At 38.5% G+C, this 24,131-nt stretch overlaps 1 protein-coding gene across 1 annotated transcript in view; it reads right to left on the bottom strand.

The window, feature by feature from the left end:
- The window catches only part of Aplf (aprataxin and PNKP like factor), a 44,368-nt gene extending 22,574 nt beyond the window's left edge, over positions 1-21,794 (bottom strand). The window contains exons 1-6 of the mRNA XM_051203334.1: positions 21,563-21,794; positions 17,618-17,689; positions 9,219-9,391; positions 4,421-4,565; positions 3,996-4,128; positions 602-786 (exon numbers count right to left, since the gene is read on the bottom strand). Of these exons, the coding sequence (XP_051059291.1) occupies positions 602-786; positions 3,996-4,128; positions 4,421-4,565; positions 9,219-9,391; positions 17,618-17,689; positions 21,563-21,658 (804 nt within the window). The 5' untranslated portion in view covers positions 21,659-21,794. The remainder of the gene's footprint in view (positions 1-601; positions 787-3,995; positions 4,129-4,420; positions 4,566-9,218; positions 9,392-17,617; positions 17,690-21,562) is intronic.
- Positions 21,795-24,131: the final 2,337 nt, after the last annotated feature.

Raw genomic sequence — 24,131 nt, forward strand, 5'->3', positions numbered from 1 at the left:
GTACAAACTGAAAGAGGGTAAAAGGTCTGCAGTCACTCTAAGAGGCACAGCAGAGTGATCCTGTGGCTCTGTGAGGACCCATCCACCACTAGTTCTCTTTGCTGTAATCACAGTGGTCACATCAGTCCACATATGACAGCAACCAGGCGTTCAGAACAAAGGACAAACTATGACCAGAGCCAAGAGGTCTCCACCTTTCTACTCTGAAATATTACCCTACAATGCAAAGCCTCCCTCTATATTAAAAATTAGTTTCAATAAAGAAAAAACCAGGGGGGCTCAGCAGTTAAGAATACTGACTGCTCTTCCAGAGGATCCAGGTTCAATTCCCAGCACCCACATGGCAGCTTACAAGTATCTGTAACTCTGTAACTCCAGTTCCTGGAAATCTGGCATCCTTTTTAAAAAAAAAAAAAAAAAGATAGATAGATAGATAAAGAGAGAGCAAGTTTATATCTATATAAGTGCAAAACGGGGGCAGCTTAGTTTGATAAATTGAGCACATGATTTATTTCTATCACTTCGTATGCAAAGGGATGAAAGGAAGCAATTCCTGTCTCAAATACCAGACAAAGAAAATAAACAACACATTTTTAATCACCTTGGATGAAACAACCAGTCCTTCTTGATCAGAACTTTTACATTTTTTCCCAGGGTCCTGTTCTGTTGACATACTTTCCAAATTTCCTAGTGAAATTAATCGCTTTCTTCCATGCTGTGTTATGTTCACTGGGGTTTTATCTTTGCAGGTTCCTTCTTTTCCACTCCTCTGAACAGCATCCTTATCTAACATACACACAAATACACACATACAAAGAACAAGGAGAAAATTAGTTCCTGAATCTTCAAAGGCCAATACTCTACATGACTAAACAGGATAACACAGCAAGTGACTCACAGGCTGAGATGGCTCAGTGGGTAAAACAATTTGTTATGCAAGCTTAAGGGCCTGAGTTTGAATATCCAGCACCAACACAAGAAAAAGAAAGAAAAGGTGGGGTAACTCTATGGGCCTGCAACCCCAGCACTTAGGTCAGGGACAAAGACAAAGATCATGTGGGAATGACACCAGCCAGAGGAGCCAAAAACCGGGGAGGGTCAGACTCGGAGAGAGACACTATTTTAAGGGATTATGGCACGGAGATGGCCCCCTGAAAGATCAAAATTACATTTACAGTAATGTCCACTGGGAAACACTCATTTACAAATCTCAAACAGCACTAAGCAGCACAGTGGCCAAGAACTCCAACCCCAGAGCACACCATGCTCAGACACACTGGGTCTACTTTAACTGAATCTTGTTTGCATCTGCAAAGTGGAATGTGGTGATATTTTGTTTATGATCTAACAAATAAAGCTTGCCTGAAGATCAGAGTGCAAAGCTAGCCATCTAGTTAGCCACAAAGGCCAGGCAGATGTGGTACACATCTTTAATCCCAGAAGCCACACTAGTTAGCTATAGAGGCTATGCAGTGGTGCTATGCACCTTTAATTCCAGCACTCAGGAGACAAAGGTAGATGGATCTCTGTTAGTTCAAGGCCACCCTCAGCTACAGACAATTGATCAGTCTAAAAAGAGAGCTCACAAGGGTGATCCCAAGCACTTGGATTGGCATGACTTTAATTCCAGCACTAGGGAGGTGGAGACAGGAGTGATGTGACCGGGTGGAGAGAGGAGTATGAGGTAGTCAGAGTGCACTCTGAGGTTTGGTGAAGACAAATTCAATATGAAGATTCATGGAGACAGGAGATAGAGGTAAGAGCTAGGGGCTGGCCACTTTGCTTCTCTGATCTTCAGCTTGAACCCCAATATATGTCTCCATGTTTTTATTATTCATGCTAAAGCAGAGGACTATCAGGTGTCTACTATGACTACTCAACTCTGCCTCATAACAAAGAGTAGCCATTAGATATAGACAGATGAGCATGGCTCATTACTCATTGAAATGGGCAATGCTCAGATCTGACCTATGGGCATCAGTCTCTCAGCCTAATTCTGAAGGACACCAAAGGTCCTAAAGCATTTCAGGGAATAAATGCCAATACAACACTGACTGCACAGAGTAAAGGAAACCCTTAGTGAATATGTGTTGTTGACATGAGTACAGCCAAGGTAAGGACTGCAATGTCTCAGCCCCATGGGAATGGAAAAGCCTTCCACAGGAGTCTGAGTGTGGATGTTGGTAATGTATACAGAAAACATCTACCATAGCTTTCTCCCTCTGGATATTTATGGCCTGAAGATGACTCCTACAGAGACAGCCCCTACAGAGATTAACAAAGCCTGCCTCCTTGTTCAGTTATGTGTTTAGCTATATGTTATAAACCTGCTTCCGGTTTAGCTGTATGCAATAATCCTGCCTCATTGCCCTGCTCAACTATATGCATGCTACTTACATAAATATTCAAACACACACACACACAGTAGGCATGATGAGCTTCAAGGGTGCTGCATTTTTTTCTATCAGAGAGCCCAGTCTACTCAATCCAAGATTTTTTGTGTTTCTTTGTGTCTATGTGTTTATATTTTCTTCATTTCTTCTCACCATCCCAATCAGGTTCATCCCTAAGGCTGTGCAAGCATTCAACAACTATGTATATTATCAGTAGAATATTAATCACACCAAAATAATAGTAATATACAGTAGTCACATTTTATCCATCACTTTCCCCTTTTCACTTAATATCAGTCATGGAAAGTTCCAGAAATAAAAAGTTCATCCATTTTAAATCACATGTTCTTCTGAGTAGTATGATGAAACCTACACTCTCCTGTCCCCTTTAAAAATATAAGTCTCTAGCATTATTCACACTAGTCTATTTTCCTTATCAGACCAACTGTTGGTTATAGTGCTTGTATTCAAGCAACCATTACTTTATTTAAAATTTTTCCAACGCACAAGAATAGTGACACTGGCAAATTTGCTACACATGGAATGGTTTTTTTGTTTGTTTGTTTGTTTTCGTTTTTGTTTTATTTATTCATTTATATACCAACCACATTTCCCCCAAGTAGTGATATTTTCTTTCTTTTTTTCTTTTTTTTTAAATGTTGATGGGTTTTTTATTTATTAAGTATACATCGTTCCTCCTGCATGCATCCCTGCAAGCCAGAAGAAGGCGCCAGATCTCATTATGGATGGTTGTGAGCCACCATGTGGGTGCTGGGAATTGAACTCAGGACCTCTGGAAGAACAGCCAGTGCTCTTAACCTCTGAGCCATCTCTCCAGGCCCAAATGGAATGTTTTGTAACATCTCAAAATCATTCGTGTGTGTGTGTGTGTGTGTGTGTGTGTGTGTGTGTGTGTGTGTGTGTGTGTGTGTGTGTGTGTGTGTGTGTAAGAGAGAGAGAGAGAGAAGGAGAGATAGAGGGACTAGAGAGAGTGAGGTGATATACAGAGAAGACAACTATGAGAGAGAGAGAGAGGTGATATACAGAGAAGACAACTATGAGAGAGAGAGAGAGAGAGAGAGAGAGAGAGAGAGAGAGAGAGAGAGAGAGAGGTGATATACAGAGAAGACAACTATCAGAAGCAACATGCTACCTACCTTCATGGATCCCTGACCTACAGAATTGTGACAAAGTTAAGGTCACTTAGGGCACCTAGGCTACAGTACTCTATTACAGTGGGCAGAAAACTAGGATAAAAAGAGTAATACTTCTCAATGCATTTTACCAGGCCAACAATTACATTAAACCTCCCCCCAAAATACTTCACACTAAAATAAAATTATACCTTTACTAAAATAATAGTTCAACACCACTTAAAACAATCATTTAAAAAAAAAACTGCAACTCCAGCACTCGGGGGACTGAGGCAGAGGCATAACATGTGCAAGATCATGTCTCAAAATTAATAAATAGAACAGAATTTAAAGTCCAGGCTAACCCATACCATGTACAACTACCACTCTATACCCATTTGCTCAGAAAACTTTTAAACTGTCTTTAAAGTTTCCTTGAAAGTCAACATTAACAAAAACAAAAACCTACCTCCACCCTGGACAGGTGATGAAAGGTTTTGATCACTTAAACTTTCTGCTAACATCCAAGCTGGGAGGACTCTTTTTCTCTGGGCGGGGTGTGGCTGGCGCTCACAGACATCTCCACATGCACCTGCCGAAGACTAAAACAGCATCCATAAACTAATTCCTAAAGGGGATGTGCATCCTGAGTGAATTTGTAAAATAATTTACTTTGAAGAAAATTACCATTAACAGAGCTACACACAACTGAAGACTCTGCTAGTTAAATTTCTGACATTACCTATTGTTTTGTGTCAGCCTAGTGTGACATTCTCTACAGACTTAAAAACAACAAAAGCAGATCAATGCTGCAGGCATTATAATATGTGTGGTTTCTGTTTTCTTCCTGTGAGGTGAAGGCCATGCTAGGAAGGTGCTTCTTAAGTTTCTCACCATGGGCTCTACGGCAGACCACTTGGCCTCGGTAACTGGGGGGCGTCCTTGCAGCTGTAAAGCACCAGGTGTCTCATCGGGTAAATTAATCACAGGGGACTTCTGCATCTTGCTCAACAAATCATCTTCAAGTATTTGACTGTTCCTATAAAATAAAACGGAATTTTGTTTTTTATCATTTACAACACTTCTGGTGGCAACCTTGAGGCTGTTCAGATCTACATTTAAGACTTCTCAATGGGGTATTGAGCTCCTTTGTCTAACTTAAAAAAATCTAAAAACACAGTTATACCACAGTAAAATGATTCTTTGTTTTTTTTTTTTGTTTTGTTTTGTTTTGTTTTGTTTTTAATCTCTGGCCACATACATCAGTCTTTAAAAATCATGGGCTGGGGCCAGAGAGATGGGTCAACAGTTAAGGACACTTGCTGTGGACCTAGGTTTAGATCCTAGTACCCACATGATGGCTCACAACCATCTGTTACTCCAGGTCCAATACCTTCTTCTGGCCTCAGTAATCAGAGATACATATATGGAGCACTTACACACATACATCCAGGCAAACACACACAGAAAATGAAAATAAATACACCTTTAAAACTGAAGAGATTTCAGAAATGTGTACTGAAGTCTGACTCATAGTTTTAGTAGCTTCAAAGTAAGGATCATTCAAAGGTAGACTTGAATTTCAATGCCAGGAAACATTATAAATGGCAGGAACTCTAGTCTATACCAAGATTATTCCATATTTGCTTACTAATTCAAAAGCTGATGGACATTTGGCTTGTTTACCCACTTGGACTATTATAAATGATGTTACTGTGAGCATCCATGTTTAAGTTTTTATGTGAAAATATAATTTCAATTTGGGAGCATAAACCTAACGAAGGAGTGCCAAGATACCCAGCTGGTTTTATTTTTTTAAAGTCTAAAAACTTATCAGAATATGGACATTCCAAGGAGAATGCATTGTTTCAGAACACCACAGAGTATATGAGAGTTCCAGTTTCTCCACATGTTAACATCTATCAATGTCTTTGGTTTTAGCTGCCTAGTAGCTTAATGAGCATTTTTTTTTTTCAAATTGTTAAAAGTATCTCATTATGGAGTTGACTTAAATTTCTCAGTGACCAATGATGCTATCTTTTCATGTTATTATTGGGAAATATTTATTCTAATCAGTTGCACATTTTAAAACTGGTTTAACCTTGGATTGCTGAGTTATAACTACTTATATAATCTAGATGCAAATATGCTATGGACATATATATAAAATGTACAAATTTTTGTCATTTATTTGTCCTTTTTGTTTCTTGGCTGTACTCTTATAAGCATACATGTTTTCAAACTGGAGCAAATCCAATTTCTCTAATGCTCCTGCCTTTGCTGTTGCTTTGATGTTAGAGTTGTGAAACCATTACCTGATCAGGTGGTAAAGATGTAAACCTCTGCTCTCCCTCTTCATATTTAGGTCTCTGATCCATTTTGATTTTTATGTGATATACAGTGAAAGTCTAACTTCACTTTTTCCATGAGAATATCAGCTGTTCCAGATTGTCTGAACAACTGACTTGACTGTTTTGTCAGTGTGCCCTGTTAGAAGTAAAGACCATGAATGAAAGGGCTCACTTCTGAACCCACAACTCCACTGAGCTCTATCTGTCTTTATGCCAGGACCACACTACACTGTCTTGATTTCACAGTAGGTTTTGAAATTGGGAAATGTGAGTTTTTCAGTAATATTCTTCATATTTAAGATTGTTTCGGCAGTTATCTCTAAGGGTTAAAATTATATTCTAAATTATGTTCAAATATCTTTAATATAAAATATGCTACTAATACAAATAAACTGATCTTAAAATAACTACAAATGAATTTTTTACTTTTCATTTTTTTAATTAAAGATAAATTATTTTTATATAATTCAGTCTGATTATGGTTTTCCTCCCCCAACTCCTCCAAGATCCTCCCAGCTCCTCACCCATCCAAATCCACGCCTTTCTGTAATTACAAACGAATTTTAAAGTTATTTGTTGTACATTACAATGAGATTTTCAACATTTTATTCCTTTGTTCAGATTAGTGTTTGAAACTAGCAGCTATTCATATGGAATCTAAGTGCTAAGAACTTTCATAGTTTGGGAAAAATAAGTTAACATGACAACAATTTACTGTATTTTCTTTGAGACTCTCTTTAAGAAAATCTCCCCAGGGGATGAATCTATGTTACTTCCTCATCAACAATGAAGTTTAACCATGCAAACAAAATCTTAGTCAAATCACAGTATCACTCAATCTTATATCCCAGGAGCCAACATGTACATTGTGCCTAATACTGGGGATGCATCAGGAATGGAAATTAGCCCCTTTTCATGTGGAGTGCGCATTATTTAATTATTTAAATACAAAATCAAGTATTTTTTTCTTTTGCTCATTTGGATTTCTCTATGGCTTCTCAAAAAAAAAAAAAAAAAAAAAAAAAAAAAAAAAATGTAAGCTTTAGTGTTCCTAGCAGAATAATTTCTGACATAAGTAAAAACAAAGAGTGAAAAATGAAAACTTACAGGTGATGTATAGTGGCCACATATTCCTACAAAGAAGGCTGTGAATGACACTGTACAATCTTAGGACACTGTGGAAAGTGTGTAAACAAAAGCAAAATGAGAACTGACCAGGAGTTGTGTTTCTTTTTTTAACTACTATTTTATTGTTTGGTGGAAAGTGTGTAAACAAAAGCAAAATGAGAACTGACCAGGAGTTGTGTTTCTTTTTTTAACTACTATTTTATTGTTTGGGTTCTTTTCTTAAATAGCCAATCAGTTGAAAAAAAGTTACCAGGTTAAAAGACGTCTAACAAATGCAACAAAGTATTACAAGAGAGGATCCTTTCTAGCCTTTTTAAACTCTGCAAGAGTTAAACAAGTAGCAAAAAGAGAGCAAACCCTGCCTCCCTCTCTGCAAATGTGAATACTGTGAATACTATCACACTGAGAGCACTTTGCCATATTTGCTTCAATTAAAAATAATCAAAACCTACTGTAATCAACCTCAAATTTGTTCCTATGATTTCTTTATAACTTCATTATATGAATACATCCATTATTTGACAGAAATAGTATACACTTTATATACTTGTAAGTTTCCCCCTCAATACTGTAGTACAGAGATTTGCCCAGGTTTTAATGAGGATCTCTCCCCCCCCTCCCTTTTCTCTCCCCCTTCCTCCCTCTTTCTTTCCATGCTATGTCTATTCCAAGCTGACTTCCCCATTCTCTGGGTATGTTCACAGTGAGTGCTAAGACTGGCATCCTGGTTGAATGGTGGGTAGTCTGTAAGAGCATCATTTTGGAAAGAGCTGGCTAGAGTCTGGAACCTAGACCTGTTATGTAACCTCAAACCTTCTCTGTCTCAAACCTTCTCTGTCTTCCTTCAACTGAAACACAGAGACATTAGTGGTATGAATCCTTCACATTCATTGTTATGAAGATTTCAGTGTTCAAATATATGAAACTTATGTCATACTTAACAGTGGCTACTCCTAGGAGTTGTGTTCGGCTGTTGCTTTTACTTCCCTTCCTTTGTCCACTACTCTACATTCTATACAAACACCTAGATGACTAACTGCTAAACAATCTTTCTTTAAAACCCAGACCATCTCACAACTCTCAGAAAACATGATATCCCTCCATATCCTGTATGTGGAACACCAATTAACACAAAGCATGTGAACTGTCAGAGTGGGTAACCTGCAAAAACAGTAATATGCTTGTCTAAAGGAATTAGCCCTAGGAGTTACTAGTTTACAGTTGAGGGGGGGGAGAGACAAGGGAAAAGCCCATGGTTAATGGTATAGATGCTGCCTTAAGACCTTGTTCAGCTGGCAGTGGTGATGCACATCTTTAATTCCAGCACTCAGAAGTTGAGGCAGAAGGATATCTGAGTTTGAGGCCAGCCTGGTCTACAGTACAAGTTCCAAGACAGCTAGGGCCATAACAGAGAAACCCTGTCTCAAAAACCAAAAAGAAACAAAACAAAACAAAACAAAACAAAAACCTAAAAACAAAAGCCAAAAAAAAAACAAAAACAAAAACAAAAAAGAAAACAGAACATATCCTTGTCCAGCACATGGTCTTCCACCACTGCCCATGTACCTCTCCTCTCCATCTCTATAAAGCCCTTCCCTGTACTTACGTCCCCAACATGGTCTTCTGGGGAGAAGAATGCTCCTTCCACATTTTAGGGTGGTGGCTCTTAGCTCTTTTCTACCAAGTATCAGCTTTTCAGTGTGAGCAGATAAACACAGGACTGATAAATATTTTACATTTTTGATGTGGTAGACAATGCAAAATAGAGATAATTCTAAAATACATGAAAACCTCAATGATATCAAGAAATTTCTAATGTATATGTCAATATTTCCAATTAGTTCTATAAGCCTAGTGTTTAATTCTGTCATTTCTTCAGTTCTCCTATTCTGTTCTTTATGGCCTTTTTATAAGGTAAGTCAGTGATATAAGTCAAAATACCTTAACATATAAAGCTAAAAGTTCAAGGAAACATGTAGTTAGTTTTGTTTGGTAAAAGCATTAGGAATACAAAGGTAAAGGACAGCACACATTGGAGCATACCATGAGGCATATGTGTCCAAAGCAAAGCATTTTCCAGAAACACAAATTATGTGGCAACTATAGCCCAAATATGACTCAAACCTTGAATGATTTTCACTGAAGCATTTGTAAAGGTGGAGGAATTAGATACAAACACCATTACTCACTCTCACTTCACCAGGCAAGCTTACCGTAAAGTACACTCCATTTCCTCTTCAGCTTGTGTAGTAAGAACACGAAAAGAGTACTTGTTGAGTAACAAGGAAAAGCTATCCCCAGGATTCAACCAGCACCACGTGTGTGTCTTCATTGGCAAGAGCTGGCTCTTCTCAGAGGACTGATGGAAACATGGATTCGTATGTATCTAACCAGTAGAGAACACAGTGATGCATCAGGATTGTGAAAAATACAACAAAATAAGAAATGATCCACAATTTTGATATCAAAACAATTAAGTACAAAATTACACTTGAAAGTTTAGTAAGCCTAGCACCTAGTGCCATAACCATTTACGTGTGTAAAAAGGGTTCTACGTCACATTTCTGAAGGAATCCAAGATAACAAGCAACATCATCAATTGATTAGTTAAATAAACTACTCAGTGGATAAGAAAGATGAAAAAACAATTCCCAATATGGTAAGGACCCCATTGTTTATCCCAAGTGCACAAAGCCCATCAACAGCACTTCTTTGCTAGTTGCTGTCTCCTAGTACTTTCTGACACAATTTAAAAGTAAAAAACCATGAGGCAGGAAATGATGATCAAATATCTCAAGCATAACTGTTTTCTTTCTAGCTGTCTTAATAATTTCACTTTTAAATGAAATCCCTTCCATGAATATCATTTAGATTGAAATCACAAGTTATTAACACATATCAAGGACAAAACTATTACTGCATTAATTACTTCAGATTATATTGTTCCACTGACTGCCTCCATATTAGCAAAGATAGTTTCCTCAAAGGTAATTTTTAAAATACCTATTGCAAGTATGAACTGGTGAGAAGTCTTAGCAGGTAAAGGTACCTGCCACCACACCTGAGGACCTAAACTTCATCCCCAGGACCCACACAGTGGGAGGAAAGAACCAACTTCAGCAAGCTGTCCTGTGCTGTCTACAGACATGCCCCCCACACTCACACATACACACGCAGGCACGCATATCCTCTGCTCTCTGCAAACACATACACATACATACACCACAACCACCCCCCCCCCCACACACACACACGTAATTTTAAAAATCTTAAATGTAATCAAGGTAAAATTGACTATTTCTGTAAGTCAAACAGTCAATTTTTCATAATTACTATTAGGTTTTGAAATAAAGAAGCCTTATTATATGATAACATAATCTATGATAATGCAAAACAAAACAATATAAAAATCTGTGATTTTCTTCAACAGAGTCTTATACAGAACACTCCCTGTGACTTCTTCCTCTATTACATCATGGTAAATTATTGTTTTCTAAAGAAATCAATTTCCCTAATATACCAACTTAATCACTCAGCATTTTTTATTGGTCAGTCATTTAAATATACATATGTATGTATTTGTACATATACATATCACTGCCTAAGAATGGAGAATATCATTTATGCAATAACATTTCCCAAGGAATTACAAAAGCTTGGTTTAAAATATCAAATCATCAGGCAGTTATTAAATCTACCCACAAAAAGAGTGAATTAATGTTCCTTGATAATCTTTTTCTTAAGCTGTTTATACAGTGGACTCCAGAAGAAAAATGAATGACATTTCAAGGAAGTATACTGATCAAGCCTTTAAGTTAAGTCCAAATACATATTATCTGCTAAATATATATGTACATGTATGTATGTATGTATGTATGTATGTATGTATGTATACACAAAATTACATACAATCTAAGTTTTTAACAGGTATAAGTCAGGAAAAATAAGTGGCTCAAAGCCCTTATGATTCTGTTCAAAAGTCAGAATTATAAGCTATTCTCATGGTACTTTTAGATTTTCCAGAACCTCTTAATATGTTTTACATATTGAAACCACTGAACTTGTTCCAGATGACTCAGGATTAACTTTGATAGTTATTTGACTATAACAAGTAATTAGAAATAGAAATCATCTCTTGTATATAGCACATATCATCTCCCATGTGGTCCACCAGGCCCTTCAGCACAAGCTAATGATAAACTTGATCAGCTGTTGCTATATACTAGAAGCCTCAGAGTTTCATAAGAAACACCACGTTAATAGCGAAGATTTGAAGAAATATTTTTCTGTCACTTAGCAACAAACCAATGAAATTATAAGGAAATGTCCTATTTGCTCTTGTATACAAAATACCATTACCAAACCCAAAAAGTACTTAAGAAATGAAATTTGATAAATATATTTCATTTTGCAAAGTTTGGAAAATTAAAGTATTCATACCACACCATGGATACTTTTTCAGAATTTCAATGGGCAACTGCTTTGAGTTCTGAAAAGGCTGATTCTGTAATTACACATTTATTAAAATTCATAGCCATTATGTGAATACCTGTACAAATTAAGACTGACAATGCTACATCCAGTATGTCTCTAGTAAAATGGAACAGTTATTATTTTTTGCATATTACAACATAAAGCATATAACAGGTATACCACACAATCCTACATGGTAAATAGTTATAGAAAGATCTAATCACACTTGAAAAACTATGCTAAACTGAGAGAGGTAATAAAGACCCCCCCCAAAAGATACATTATACAATGCTGTATTAACTTTAACTTTTTAATGCTAATGAGAAAGGGAGAACATCTGTGGAGAGACATTCGATAGCAGGGAAAAAATACTGCTGAATTAAATCAGCCTGTATACTTTATTGCTAGTAGAAAAAAAGCTGCTGAATTAAATCAGCCTGTATGCTTTAAAGATGCGTTGACCTCAGACTGGAAATCAGGACATGTGTTATGTTGTGGAAGAGGTTTTGCTTTTGTTTCCACAGAAGAAGAAAAGTTATAGATGCCATGAAGATTAATAAAGATTAGATTCAAACAGGGGAGACCTCTTGATTAGGAGAAGCAATAGTTCATTAAACAGCATAACTATTCAATCCAAACTAGCTTATAAGACTATCAAATGCTTTTCATTTGATCAGATATAACCTGCCAAAAGGGGAACTCCCCCAAAGTTAGGGCGGAACAGGGTTTTGTTTTTGTCTTTCCAAGAGAATAAAAGCATCCAACTAAGGTATCTGAAGACCACTGAACAAATGAGATACCTGAAGAAGGACAAATCATCAAGAGAAAAATGTCCCAAGAAAAAGAGTAAACTGATCTATTGGTGTATCACATCTCTCACAGGATAGAATTTTATAAATCTTCCCAAATGTGTGTTTCTGCTGTTCGCTACAGACATATAAAGCAAATAATATTTTTGTAGTCCCAATTCAATTAAAAATTAAAGTGGGCTTTGAAGTTGGAATGCCTTTCTCTCCTTCTCTAATCCTTGTTAAAGAAAAATTGAAAATCTGTCTGTCAGAAGAGCAACCTACTATGGGACAGAAGAAAACAAAATTTAAGGGACTATTCTATTGTCACTAATCTCATTATCTTTTAGTTTTATTTTGACTCTTTAAAACTTTTCTTAAGGCATAAATATCCCAAATTTCTAAGATATATATATATAGACACACACACACTTTCTGTCATGATATTAAAGACATACATTGTACTAAATAATTTTAGAAATAAGCTTCATTCAGCTTCCGGCTTGAGTCTGAATCAGGTACTAAGTTTGTGTACCCGAGATATATTTAACAGATTGTGGTCCTTTAACCTCTGGGAGATCTGCTGCATGTGGCATTTGAAATGTTTGGTTTTTTTTTTTTTTTTTTTTTTTTTTTCAGTGCACCTTGACTGTTTCTGGCCTTTGAGGTCTCCAAGAAGAGACCTGCAATGATGATTCCACCTAGATTGCGGTAACATCACTAAGCTGACAAACACCACCCAAAGATCAGTTTCAGACTACAAACTTCTCAGGACAATTTCAAGGTGACTAGCTGAGATGGTCCAGTCTCACAGATTACTCCAACCAGGACTTCAGAGAAGCCTTGCACTTGCCCATCACAGTGACACTGGACAAACAGCTAGCTCTCCCAGGACTTGACCATTATCCCAATTTTCTCAGGATCCCCCAAAGATGCTGTCCTGCCCAGACAGCAGAAAGTAATTTTAAGAACATGATACCCACATGCCTAAGAAGTAGGGTGGGTGGATTTTGATTGGTGGATTATGAGTGTTTATCATTATTTGGGGGTAGATGGTTACAAGTTGTTATTGGTCATGGTCAGGGAGGAAACTAAACAAAGGAGGTTAAATTAAGGGATCTCTTTCTGATAAAGAATTTTGAAAGGAATGATAGGATAAAAGGGTAGATTATAGAATCTACTTTTAAACTAAAAAGCAACTATTAATCTGAAATGTTTTACATTGGTATAGATTTTTATATATTGATACAAATTTAAGGTTATTTTTATTACAACATACACATATATATGTGTTTACTCTAGTTTAAGGAATGTTTATATACTGATACAAATTTAAGATTATTTTTGCTATAACATACTGTGTGTGTGTGTGTGTGTGTTTCTACTCAAGGTATTATACCTATACAGCTCATTTTAAAATATAATATAAAGTTCTAGTAATTATTATTGAAAGCTATTATTACAAACTATTTAGGATAATAAAAAATGCAGGTTAGTAGTTAGTCATCTATAATAAGAAAACCTATAGTCATGGTGGGTATGTTTTCAACAGAGATACATTTTAGATAGATGGTCTTCAAATACTTCAGAGATCTACAGAATATGGCACTTAAGATGCTTAAGGCTTTTCATGACAGATATATTTGCTCCTGGAAGTACCAATCTACTTCAAAGAAGATGATAGGCACTAAAGAACCTCCATATGGACTTTGCTTTCATTTGTGGCAAAGTTTGCCACTGGGTGAGAAACTGCCCTTGCCCCAACTGCTGACAGTATGCTGTCCAATTTGGACAATCAGGACATGAAAGAAGATGAATGCTGAACTTTGCCAAGACCAGGTAGGACAGCCCTTCACAATCCTGCTTCACAGGAAAGTCTGTCAGGTATTCTAGACCCATAGGCCAAAGACAGATGCCCCAACATCACAGAGAAACCTTGGGGGATTGTCCAGGCAACCAGCTGTCTGTCATTTCTACAGTTTAGGAAGCTGTTTACTCTACATTTTCTGTTTACTCAGATAATATCTTTATCCTTCTCAGGTCTTTGATAGGATTGAAGACTAGATAGTTATACAGTTTTCTTTGTTACCAGAAAAGAAACTTAAAAAGAGATATAAAGTTGAGAGACATAAAAGTTTAAGTTGTTTATCTAAGAAAAATTTTAGAGGTCTAAAAAGATATTTTTAGGGTGGTAATACAAATTATGATAGAAAGTGGTTTAGGTAGCCAGGTGGTGGTGGTACATGCCTTTAATCCCAGCACTTGGGAAGCAGAGGCAGGTAGATCTCTGTGAGTTGGAGAGCAGCCAGGTCTACAAGAGCTAGTTCCAGGACAGGCTCCAAAGCAACACAGAGAAACCCTGTGGTTTAAGTAGCCGTGCTTTGGTGGTGCACGCCTTTAGTCCTAGCACTCAGGAAGTAGAGGCAGGCGGATCTCTGTGAGTTCGGGGCCAGCCTGATCTACAGAGCTAGTTCCAGGACAACCTCCAAAGCAATACAGAGAAACCCTGTCTCAAATCAAAACAAAACAAAAAAGTGGTTTATGTATAAAACATTAAACTCATCAAGATAGGATAGATAATAATTTCTCCAAATTTGCCAAATACAAATAAATATATTGGATATTATAAATGTAATTCTTATCTGATTATTGTTCTTATTGTATATAGTTTTACTATGTTAGAGTTAAAACCTTTCCTTTTTATTTAGACAAAAAGGGGAAATTTAAATGTAGCATTTGGTTAACTTGTTCTATTAATAAAAACTCGGGAGTCAGATATCGGGGTATGAACCTAATTGATCAAGAAAGCAGGTGGGGAACTATTACCTGGCCCTCTCCATCCTCCCAGATCAAAAGTGCTTCAAATCTTTCCAAGCCCCTCCCTATCTCTTCCTGTGCCTCTATTTGAGCCCTCAAATCTTTATGGTTAATTTGTGGACTTGATTCAATGTTTAACTTTATTAACAGGCATGGAGTGTCACAATACAATCAAATATACCACAACATACATATGTTATAAAAATTATATTGGTTTATTTCTCTGCACATAATACTATTCAGTAGGATTTGAATATTAACAAAACAATCTAGAAAAGTCTAAGAGTTAATGTAAAACAAAGAAATCTAATCATCAAGACAACTCAAAGGATCTACCAATGTATCAGTGTCCATTCCTCCTTTCACTTCCATGGATTACAGAGTAAGCAACTGAAACCTTAACCTTGCACAATGCCGAGTGCTGTCACAAAGCTCTCACCAGGGCCAGATGTGTCATTGTCCACCTCGCTTTTCTGAACTAAATCCAAACAAGTAACATTCTACAGAAACAGGAATTGAAATGCTTCCCCCTTCCCTAAAGATGCTTCAGTAATAATAAACTTCTTTATTTTAAGCCATAGTAGTTCATTAGAAGGGTATTAGAAATTGGGTACTGAAAAGTAAGTACTTTTATAAAAACCCATGATATACCAACTTTCCAGAAATTCCACATTATATTTCTCATCACAGCAATGACTCATGCATTGGACTATACTATACTGAGAACCTGATACAGTGTAGGCATTACAGTAAACACCAGAGACACAAAATGAGTCCAACTCCCCATATTAAATGAGCTTAAATGATCTCAACTAAGGAAAATAAGAAAGCAAAGATCCAGAGGTGCTCTACTGCTAGTCTCCAGGGTGCAGGCTACAACACTGACACACTGTCAAGACATTCAGCCCAACATGATAACAACATACAAAGCTTTAAAACAGTATTCATTCATGGTTGAGATGAGGTAAAGTCAATTCTACTTAAAAGTTTTCCCAGTACTAAATCTAAAAGGCTATTATTGTAACAACTGTTCAACATGGAATAATAAAAGGAAATAGTATATTTTTTAAAATGTGTAAATTGAAGTAATGACTTATATAACAGACAGTAATACAGAAATGATGAAATCACAGGGCTAGGGTATAGTTCAGAAGTGGAGCACAAGCTAGGATGGGGGTAAAAATACAAAATGGCTTAAATGTCATAAGTCAGAGTGGATTTAGTTCCCTAATATTTATTTCACCACAAACGAAATACTCCAAAGTGAATGAGGTCTCATGCACACAACTCATCACAACGAAATACTCCAAAGTGAATGAGGTCTCATGCACACAACTCATTCTCCTATACAAAAGAGTTTGCAACTGAAAGAAAATAAATAGGTGGTCTCAGGATCACCCTGCAAAGCACTGATGCTCAGGCTATAAAGCAAAGGATTAGAAGTCCAGCCTATAGACAATGCTTCAAATGAAAATCATCTACAAAACAGAGAAGTAGAATAAATTATGCAATTTACAAATACTTCTATACAAAGAACCACAGAAATGTGTTGATAAAAATCCTCTAACACTGAAGTGAGTTTACTTACTACCTCATCTGTCCCCATCAAACCACACATCACATAGTTACAGGCATTCTTTGTTTGGGTGTAGGGGAACACTGCACAATGTCACTCGGAGATAGGAGGCAGATCTCAGGTGCCCTCCTCTATCTTCTCCATTCTCTTGAGGTAAAGGTGTTTACTGAACCTAGAACTCACCATTTTTAGCTAGGACAGCTGGCCAGCAAGCTGCAAGTGCACTGTCTAAGCTCCCCTCACCTCTATGGTTATAGACACACATTGCTGTGATGACATACCATGATCATAACAACTTATATAAAGGAAAGCATTTAACTGAGGTGACAGCTTACAGTTTTAGAGATTTAGTCCATTATCATCATGGTGGGGAGCATAGAGGTGTGCAAGTAGACATGGTGCTTGAGAAGGAGCTGCTACATATTGATATGCAAGCAACAGGAAGCAGACTGAGACACTGGGCAGTATCTTGAGCATATATGAGACCTCAAAGCCCGCCTCTACCATGACAATCTTCCTCTAGCAAGACCATACCTATTCTAACAAGGCCACACTTTCTAATAGTGCCATTCCCTTTGGGGACCATTTCTTTCAAACCACCACACATAGCTTTTCATGTGTACATAGGGACCAGAGCTCAGGTTCTCATTTACAGAGGAAGAGCTCTTCATTGCCCATGTTAAAGGTACTTTTATATGAACCACTTGGAATATCCAGTATGAACAAAATTATAATTTACACACAGGCAATCATCTTCCATTAATTCTAACCATTCAAATTCATCTCTGTACTATGAGAAATACAGTTTACTATTTAGATATTTACCTTAAAGGTATGAGATGAATAGGTTCCATTCTGACATCAATTCCCTATTTCCAAACCTTGGAATAAACAGGCATATCTAATCATATATTAGAAGGGCAAGAAGCAAAGGGTTAAAATAAACCAATATACTCACTGGTTTGATTCGAAGCTGATTGGCCACTACCTCTAGAATGGCATGTCTTCTGGATACTCTTTTGTCTGTTATCTACAAGGGATAACATGTCAAATTTAGCCACCTCCTTAAAAGATAAACAAAACCCTTAGTAACACGTATGAAATTAGTAGGCTAGACATTAAATATATTATTAACTAAATGACTGCATGTCAAAAAAAACAAAACTGCCCTCATTTAACAGATAATGAAACAATGAAGAGAAGGGGGAACTTACCAAACTCATGAAAGAGTAAATGACTACCCAGAAAAGCCTGAGGCCTACACATCCCCAAACTCTCCCAATTCCTACACATGAAACCTACCTAGAGAGGGTTCCTACCAGTAAAGTCTACCAAATCAGAAAAACATTCAGGATGCACTAGTTAGGGAACACTTCAAATATAAAAATTTAGTTTGTCCTAAAGACTAAGTGGTAAATGTGAAGGGTGTGGTCACAAGGTTAGACAGATCAAATAACTTGCATTCCTGTTCTAGGGCCACGAGTGGCAGCCCAAGTCAAATATTTACAGTGAAGAGGAAATCAGTATCTATGTCTTCAATATAATTACTTCCTGTTTTGAGATAATAATGGTCAATTTACACTCACAATTATTTACCACATCTATGTTCAAAACTGCTTCTATTTTAAATGCTGAAATGATCATCCCTTCCACCTCATTGTAAACGTAACAGCTGAGATTAACTTTTTTATCCCTGACTGATATATGATAAAAACATCTTAAGCAACAACTAATGACATTATTATCATATGACCTGTCTTATGATTAATTCACTTACTGTCAAATACTTGAAGTCTAGCATTACATAAAACAGGATCAAAATTATCTCTCAAAGCATGCTATAGCATCATATGGATAAAATTAAACCCACTAAGGCTACACAAAAACATTGAAACTGTCAATAATCAGTACTCATTTTTTTTTAAATCATGTAACACTTCATCAAAAAAAAACAAAACTTTTTTTTTTTTAAATCCTAGGAAAAATATCTTCGAAACCTCATTAAACTATGGCTATTTCATAGACATAAATTATCACAACTTAAAAAAAATAAAAGTTTAGAGACTCCTTCATTGTATTGTGAAGGGTACCTGAGTGGGCAGAATCAGTAGCAGTTACTAGTGACTCACCCTACCATTTGCATAATCTACAGGCTGAGCTATATACTAGGACTTACCATAACACTACTGCAGCTATTATCCACTTTGCAGTTTGGATTCTGAAAGCCCAGAGGGGATTTAAGTAACTTATATAGTCACTCTCAGAACACTGTTCAAAATCCTTACTCTTACTAATAAAAATAAATGACATATGTGAGGAAACATTTACATATGACTAAACCTAAATAAAATCATTCAGAAGCAATCACAGAAATGCAAATAACTCTCAGAGCTCAGAGTAAGAAGTTCCTGTTTTTATTTTGAGTATCAAGATCTCATTGTCACTTCACCACAAATGGATTCCCTAACCATCAGAGGAATGTCATGATAAAACCACGATATATAACAAAGGTTTCTCTAATATTCCATCCAAGGCTTCTTTCCTGTTTATATGATCCATAAGCAATAAAGGCTCTTTTATATCTGAATCTATTTTTTAAGCAGGCTTAACACTAGGAAGAAAGGGATATTTTGAATAATACAAAAGTACAGTGTGACCTCTAGTGAGAACATGGTTTATTTCATTACAAACTACTGACACCAATAAATAAATAAATAAATAAATAAATAAATAGATGGTTTTGTTGGGTACAGGGCTACTACATGCCTCTAACCCCAGCACGTGAGAGTGAGGCAGAAAAATTACAAGTTCAAGAGCAACTTGGGCTACGTAGTGAGACCCTATCTTTTAAAACAAATACATTTGAAATAACCTAAATTCTAACACACCAACACGTCCTACAAAAATTCAAAGAAATCAACAGCTAAAACAAACCCTATCAACATCTAAAGCAAAACCAGGAAACTCCTTAGCGAACACACTCAAGAAAGACAGAGATAGCAATCCAACAGGCTATACAGGAGCAGGAAAGGCGATGTGGTATAGGGAAGAACGGAGGAAAGCAACAGGGAAGCCGGCATCAAGAAAGTACCACTCAAGCAGGAGATGATGGTGATCCATCCTTTCAGAAGAAAATGCACCCAAAACAGAAGCTTAAAGATAAAAAGCAGCTGAGTCTCTGAGCCTTTACTATTGCCAAAAAACCAACCATCACATAGCCTCATCTCACATTAGCAGGGCTAATAGAGCATGGCAGAGGCCAAAATCCACCCCTCTCCTCACCAATCCATAGTAGTCTGGATTGGCAACAGGATATCTTGCCCCTCTGAAGCAAGCTAAAGCAGGTTAGTCTCGGGCATCTGATTACTTACCAGGTGAAGCACAAGCTGCACTGAGGGCTTAACCTCAACATTCAAAAGAAGACACGTTTCCAGGAGACACTTTCCAACCTCTGTTCAGTCCAACAAAGGATGGAAAGTGGCACGGTGTTTACATACAATAAACAATCACCTTGGAGATGTAGGCAGCATGTAAACTTCTGCTTCTGCAATGTTGTGCCACACATATGTGCCTCTTTTCTCACACACCCCTCTAGAGCTAACATACAAAACACAGTATCAAGCATCAATCACATTTCCTATTCCCCAAATAGCCTTAAAGCTAATACTAATGGTTCCATTCAGACGCTGGAAACTAGCCGAGCTGACTACACTCCTTACACCCTGTCATTACCTGACCCAGGTCTGCTCCACTAATCCAAGACAAAACACACACAGGGTGCAGACCCTGCATGCCTCATTCATCTCTGTATGCCCACTGTGCTATAATCAGCAAACTGACATGCACAGAAGAGAATGGGGCAGGGCAGGGGAGTAGGGGAGACATGTAATTAGGGAAATAGCTATAAATGTAGTAAACCAAAAAGATCATAAACTTACTTAAGATTTTATGTTTTATTATACATGTCAGGATATGCATATGTACACAATGCCCAGAGAGGCAGGTGGTTGTGAACTGCCTAACATAGGTGCTAGGAACTGAACTCCGTCCCCTGTAAGAAGCCACAGGCTCTTGGGGACCTAACCCATCTCTCCAGCCCCTTGTGATATTTACTGGGCTGACAGGTTCTCTAGAGTGGCCATTGTAAATGATTTGCCTTGTGGTAATGCCAAATGGATGAAAACTACTGAATACAATTTCATAGCACAATCTACAAATGTTCTAGTTCCTAATCTTCCCAAAGAGGGAAAGGAGTATTTAGCTTGGTGGCCATTTGTATATGTGTCATCTGTTAATAACCAGTTTATAGTACAGTTCTCTCAACTGAACAAGGCTAAAAAAAAGCACCTGACTCAAAGCTTTGAAAGGATAAAATTTGAGTATCTCTTTAGACCAATGATTGGTTCACTACCCAGACTACTTAAGGGTTAGCTACTGATATTACCAAAAGAACTACTACTGTTATGGTAAGGCCACCAGCGCTGAAGAAGAGAGGATAAAAATAAATCAGCCTGGCGAGGTCACTGGATTGACCAACCTTTTGTGTAACGGGCCGTACAATACTGTAACTATTGTAAGCTTCGTAGGTCAACATGCAATACGTTAACCCTTAGAGTAACTAATCTTCCTTAAAAGCTAATAGTGGTTTTGTTTATTTGGCCTGTTTACATTTTATATCTTATAACCAAACTTAGCCTAGATTTGACCCTTTTGATCATGATGCTAACACACTCAGTACTTTTTATAGGTACCAAAAAGAAATGTCTGTGAGTTGACTAACATTGACTGAAAACATACTGCCCCCAAACTGTAGAATCTTGACAAGCAGAGCCAAGCTGTGGAGTTCACAAGGACAGGAGACGAAGCCTCAGCCAAGCAACCTGGGAGCACCACCCGCACTTACTCCCAGCAGAGGCCCGCGGCCTATCACCGTCTGCCCAGGCCCCACGAGCACCCGGGGACCGCCATCCAGAGGCTGCAGAAAGAAGTCCAAAGACATGGAGATGAGAGCCAGTTCCTTCTCCAGGAGATGCCTCGCAGCCACCTCCGTCAGACACACGGAGCATGTCCTGCAGGGGTGTGAGACCCCAGGCTCCTTCAGTAGTGAGTGTGCTTTCTCCCTTTCCGGAATCACCACTCCACGCGAGTCAGAGACTCAAGCAGGTATCCCCGTCAAATCGCTGCCAAAATACTACTTAAAGGCACGGAGGGCTCACACCCACATCCTCCCAGCCCTTCCTCCCATAGGACCTGTGGAATGTTGGGTCTTGTAGTCCCTGACACCTCTCTTCCTCTCCTTTCCGGAGCGTAGACCTCGTGGAAAAACTACCAATCCCAGAAGGTAATACGCGCATCTCTGCGCCTGTGCAGATTCCAGTTGAGGGCCGAGGGAGTCGACTGGCACTGTCCTGATATCAAGGTCTATGTATGGAGAGGTTTTACCTGAGTGTTTAAGTAGCCATAGCGCTAGCCTGGTGGCCCTGTGTCCTTCCAAGAGGAAGGCGTTCTTTTTCCAGCGGAGTGTGGTGTGTGTATGTATTTCTTCCCCTTCCCTTCCGTAAGGAGGAGGCTTGGGCCCCAGTGGCAGGAGTGTCTTCCCTACCCCAAGGAGGATGTCTGGACTTACGCTTTTAGGGTTCACCGTCAGGAGGGATTTTTCTCTGCTCTGCAGAAGCGCCATGCTCAGTCAGGGATCAGTAGCCAGCGGGCCTTCTCTTCTTTAAGGCAGAAGCCTGGCTTAGGCGCTTGGCCCATGTGGCTGGAATGTCTTCCTTGTCTATAGAGGAGGCCTGTTCTCTGGCTGGGATCTGTACTGACACCAAAAGGAAGTGGGGGAAACGACTTGGGGAAAGCAAATATATGGCAGAGAAGCGAGGTGGTCTTTCCTGTGGAGAAGCCATGTGCTAATACAATATTAGGGCTTCTAGCTCTAGGGAACCTTCTCTTTGGAGGAAGCCTGGCCCAGAGTTTGGCCTTGCCCTGTTGTTTTCTTTCTTGTGGCTGAGACCAACCAGACTCTGCAAGGCCTTGTGTCAGGAGGGCTTTCCCTTCCTTAGCCAGGCCTGCACTATAGGCAAAAGGAGGTCTTCCTGTCACAGAGTCTGAGACAACAAGGTCTTCTCTTCCCTAAGGCCACTTTGTAACAAGCCTGGTAGAGATGAAGATATTCTAGAGAGACACTGTGTCCCTGGCTTCAGCTATCTTAACAGTAGGCCCCAAGAAATGGAACGTCCCCCAATACGCTTGTGCTGTGTGAAGGAGAAGCCTAAAGCCTTGCCTAGCCAGAAGACAGACTTTTCCCCCCAGAGAAGATTTCACACGGTCCCATCAACTTGTCAGAACACCTTGCTGGAGCAACTACAGCAGCCACAGTAATGGGCAGGGCCTCACCTTAACTGGAGACTGCTCAGATATTCATAACTCTGGCCCTCTACTTAAACTTCAACCTTGCTTTAGGAGGTTGAAGGTGGACTTGAAGGTCACTGGAGCTCTTTGTCCTTCCTCTTAATCAAAATCCCAATGAAATTTTCCACAGAACTAGAGAAAACAATTTAGACGTTAATATGGCCAAAGCAATCCTAAAGAAATGGTGGTATTATCACAATATCTGATTTCAAATTATATGACAGAGCTGTAGTAATGAAAGCAGTATGGCATTGGCACAAAAAGTGCACACATATAGTAATGGGGTAGAAGAGAGGATCTAGCAATAAACCTAGAGCAAACCTCATCTTTTGTCTCTAACACAACTGGAAAACTAGTTACCTACATATAAAAGAATTAAAGTAGATCCATGTCTCCCACTTGCACAAAAATCACCGTCTGATTATCTTGTGGGTATGTCTGTGGGATATTTTCTTGGTTAATGACTGATTTGGGAAGCCCCACCCCATTGATTTGGTGCCACCCCTGGACAGATGGTCATAGATTGTAGAAGAAAGTAGGCTGAGTCAGGTGTGGTAGAATTTCTCAGCACTTGGGAGGCAGAAGAGGTGGATCTTTGTGAGTTTGGGGGCCACTAAGTAACTAATAAGTTCCAGGAAATCAACAACAACAACAACAAAAAAATGCTCTGTGCTTCAGTTCCTGCCTCCAGCTTCTTGCCTCAAGTTCTTGCCCTGACTTGCCTTCATGATTGTGAGTTATCCATCAGAGAAGACCACTTGGGCATAGGTTCAAGCCAATAGAAAGTCTTTTAACCAGCTGGTGACTACATTGGTGTTCTGGACCCAAGTGCAGTTCCAAGCCTTCCTCGGGGTGAGTTTTTAATCACAGAAACATCATCCTGGGTTGGCATACTTCACTTAGCCTGAATCAGAACTGTGGAAGCCAAAAGGCAAGTTTACCATTTAAGGCCTTTCCCAGAACGATGGAGCTGGGTGGGTTAGGTCTTCACTCTTGCTTTAGCAGGTGGTGCTGCCTAAGTGCTGGGCTCCAGGGCCTGAATGGTACTCCCATCATGGTAGCAGTTG

Source organism: Phodopus roborovskii, unplaced genomic scaffold (assembly GCF_943737965.1).
Source record: "Phodopus roborovskii unplaced genomic scaffold, PHOROB, whole genome shotgun sequence".
NCBI classification, from domain to species: Eukaryota; Metazoa; Chordata; class Mammalia; order Rodentia; family Cricetidae; genus Phodopus; species Phodopus roborovskii.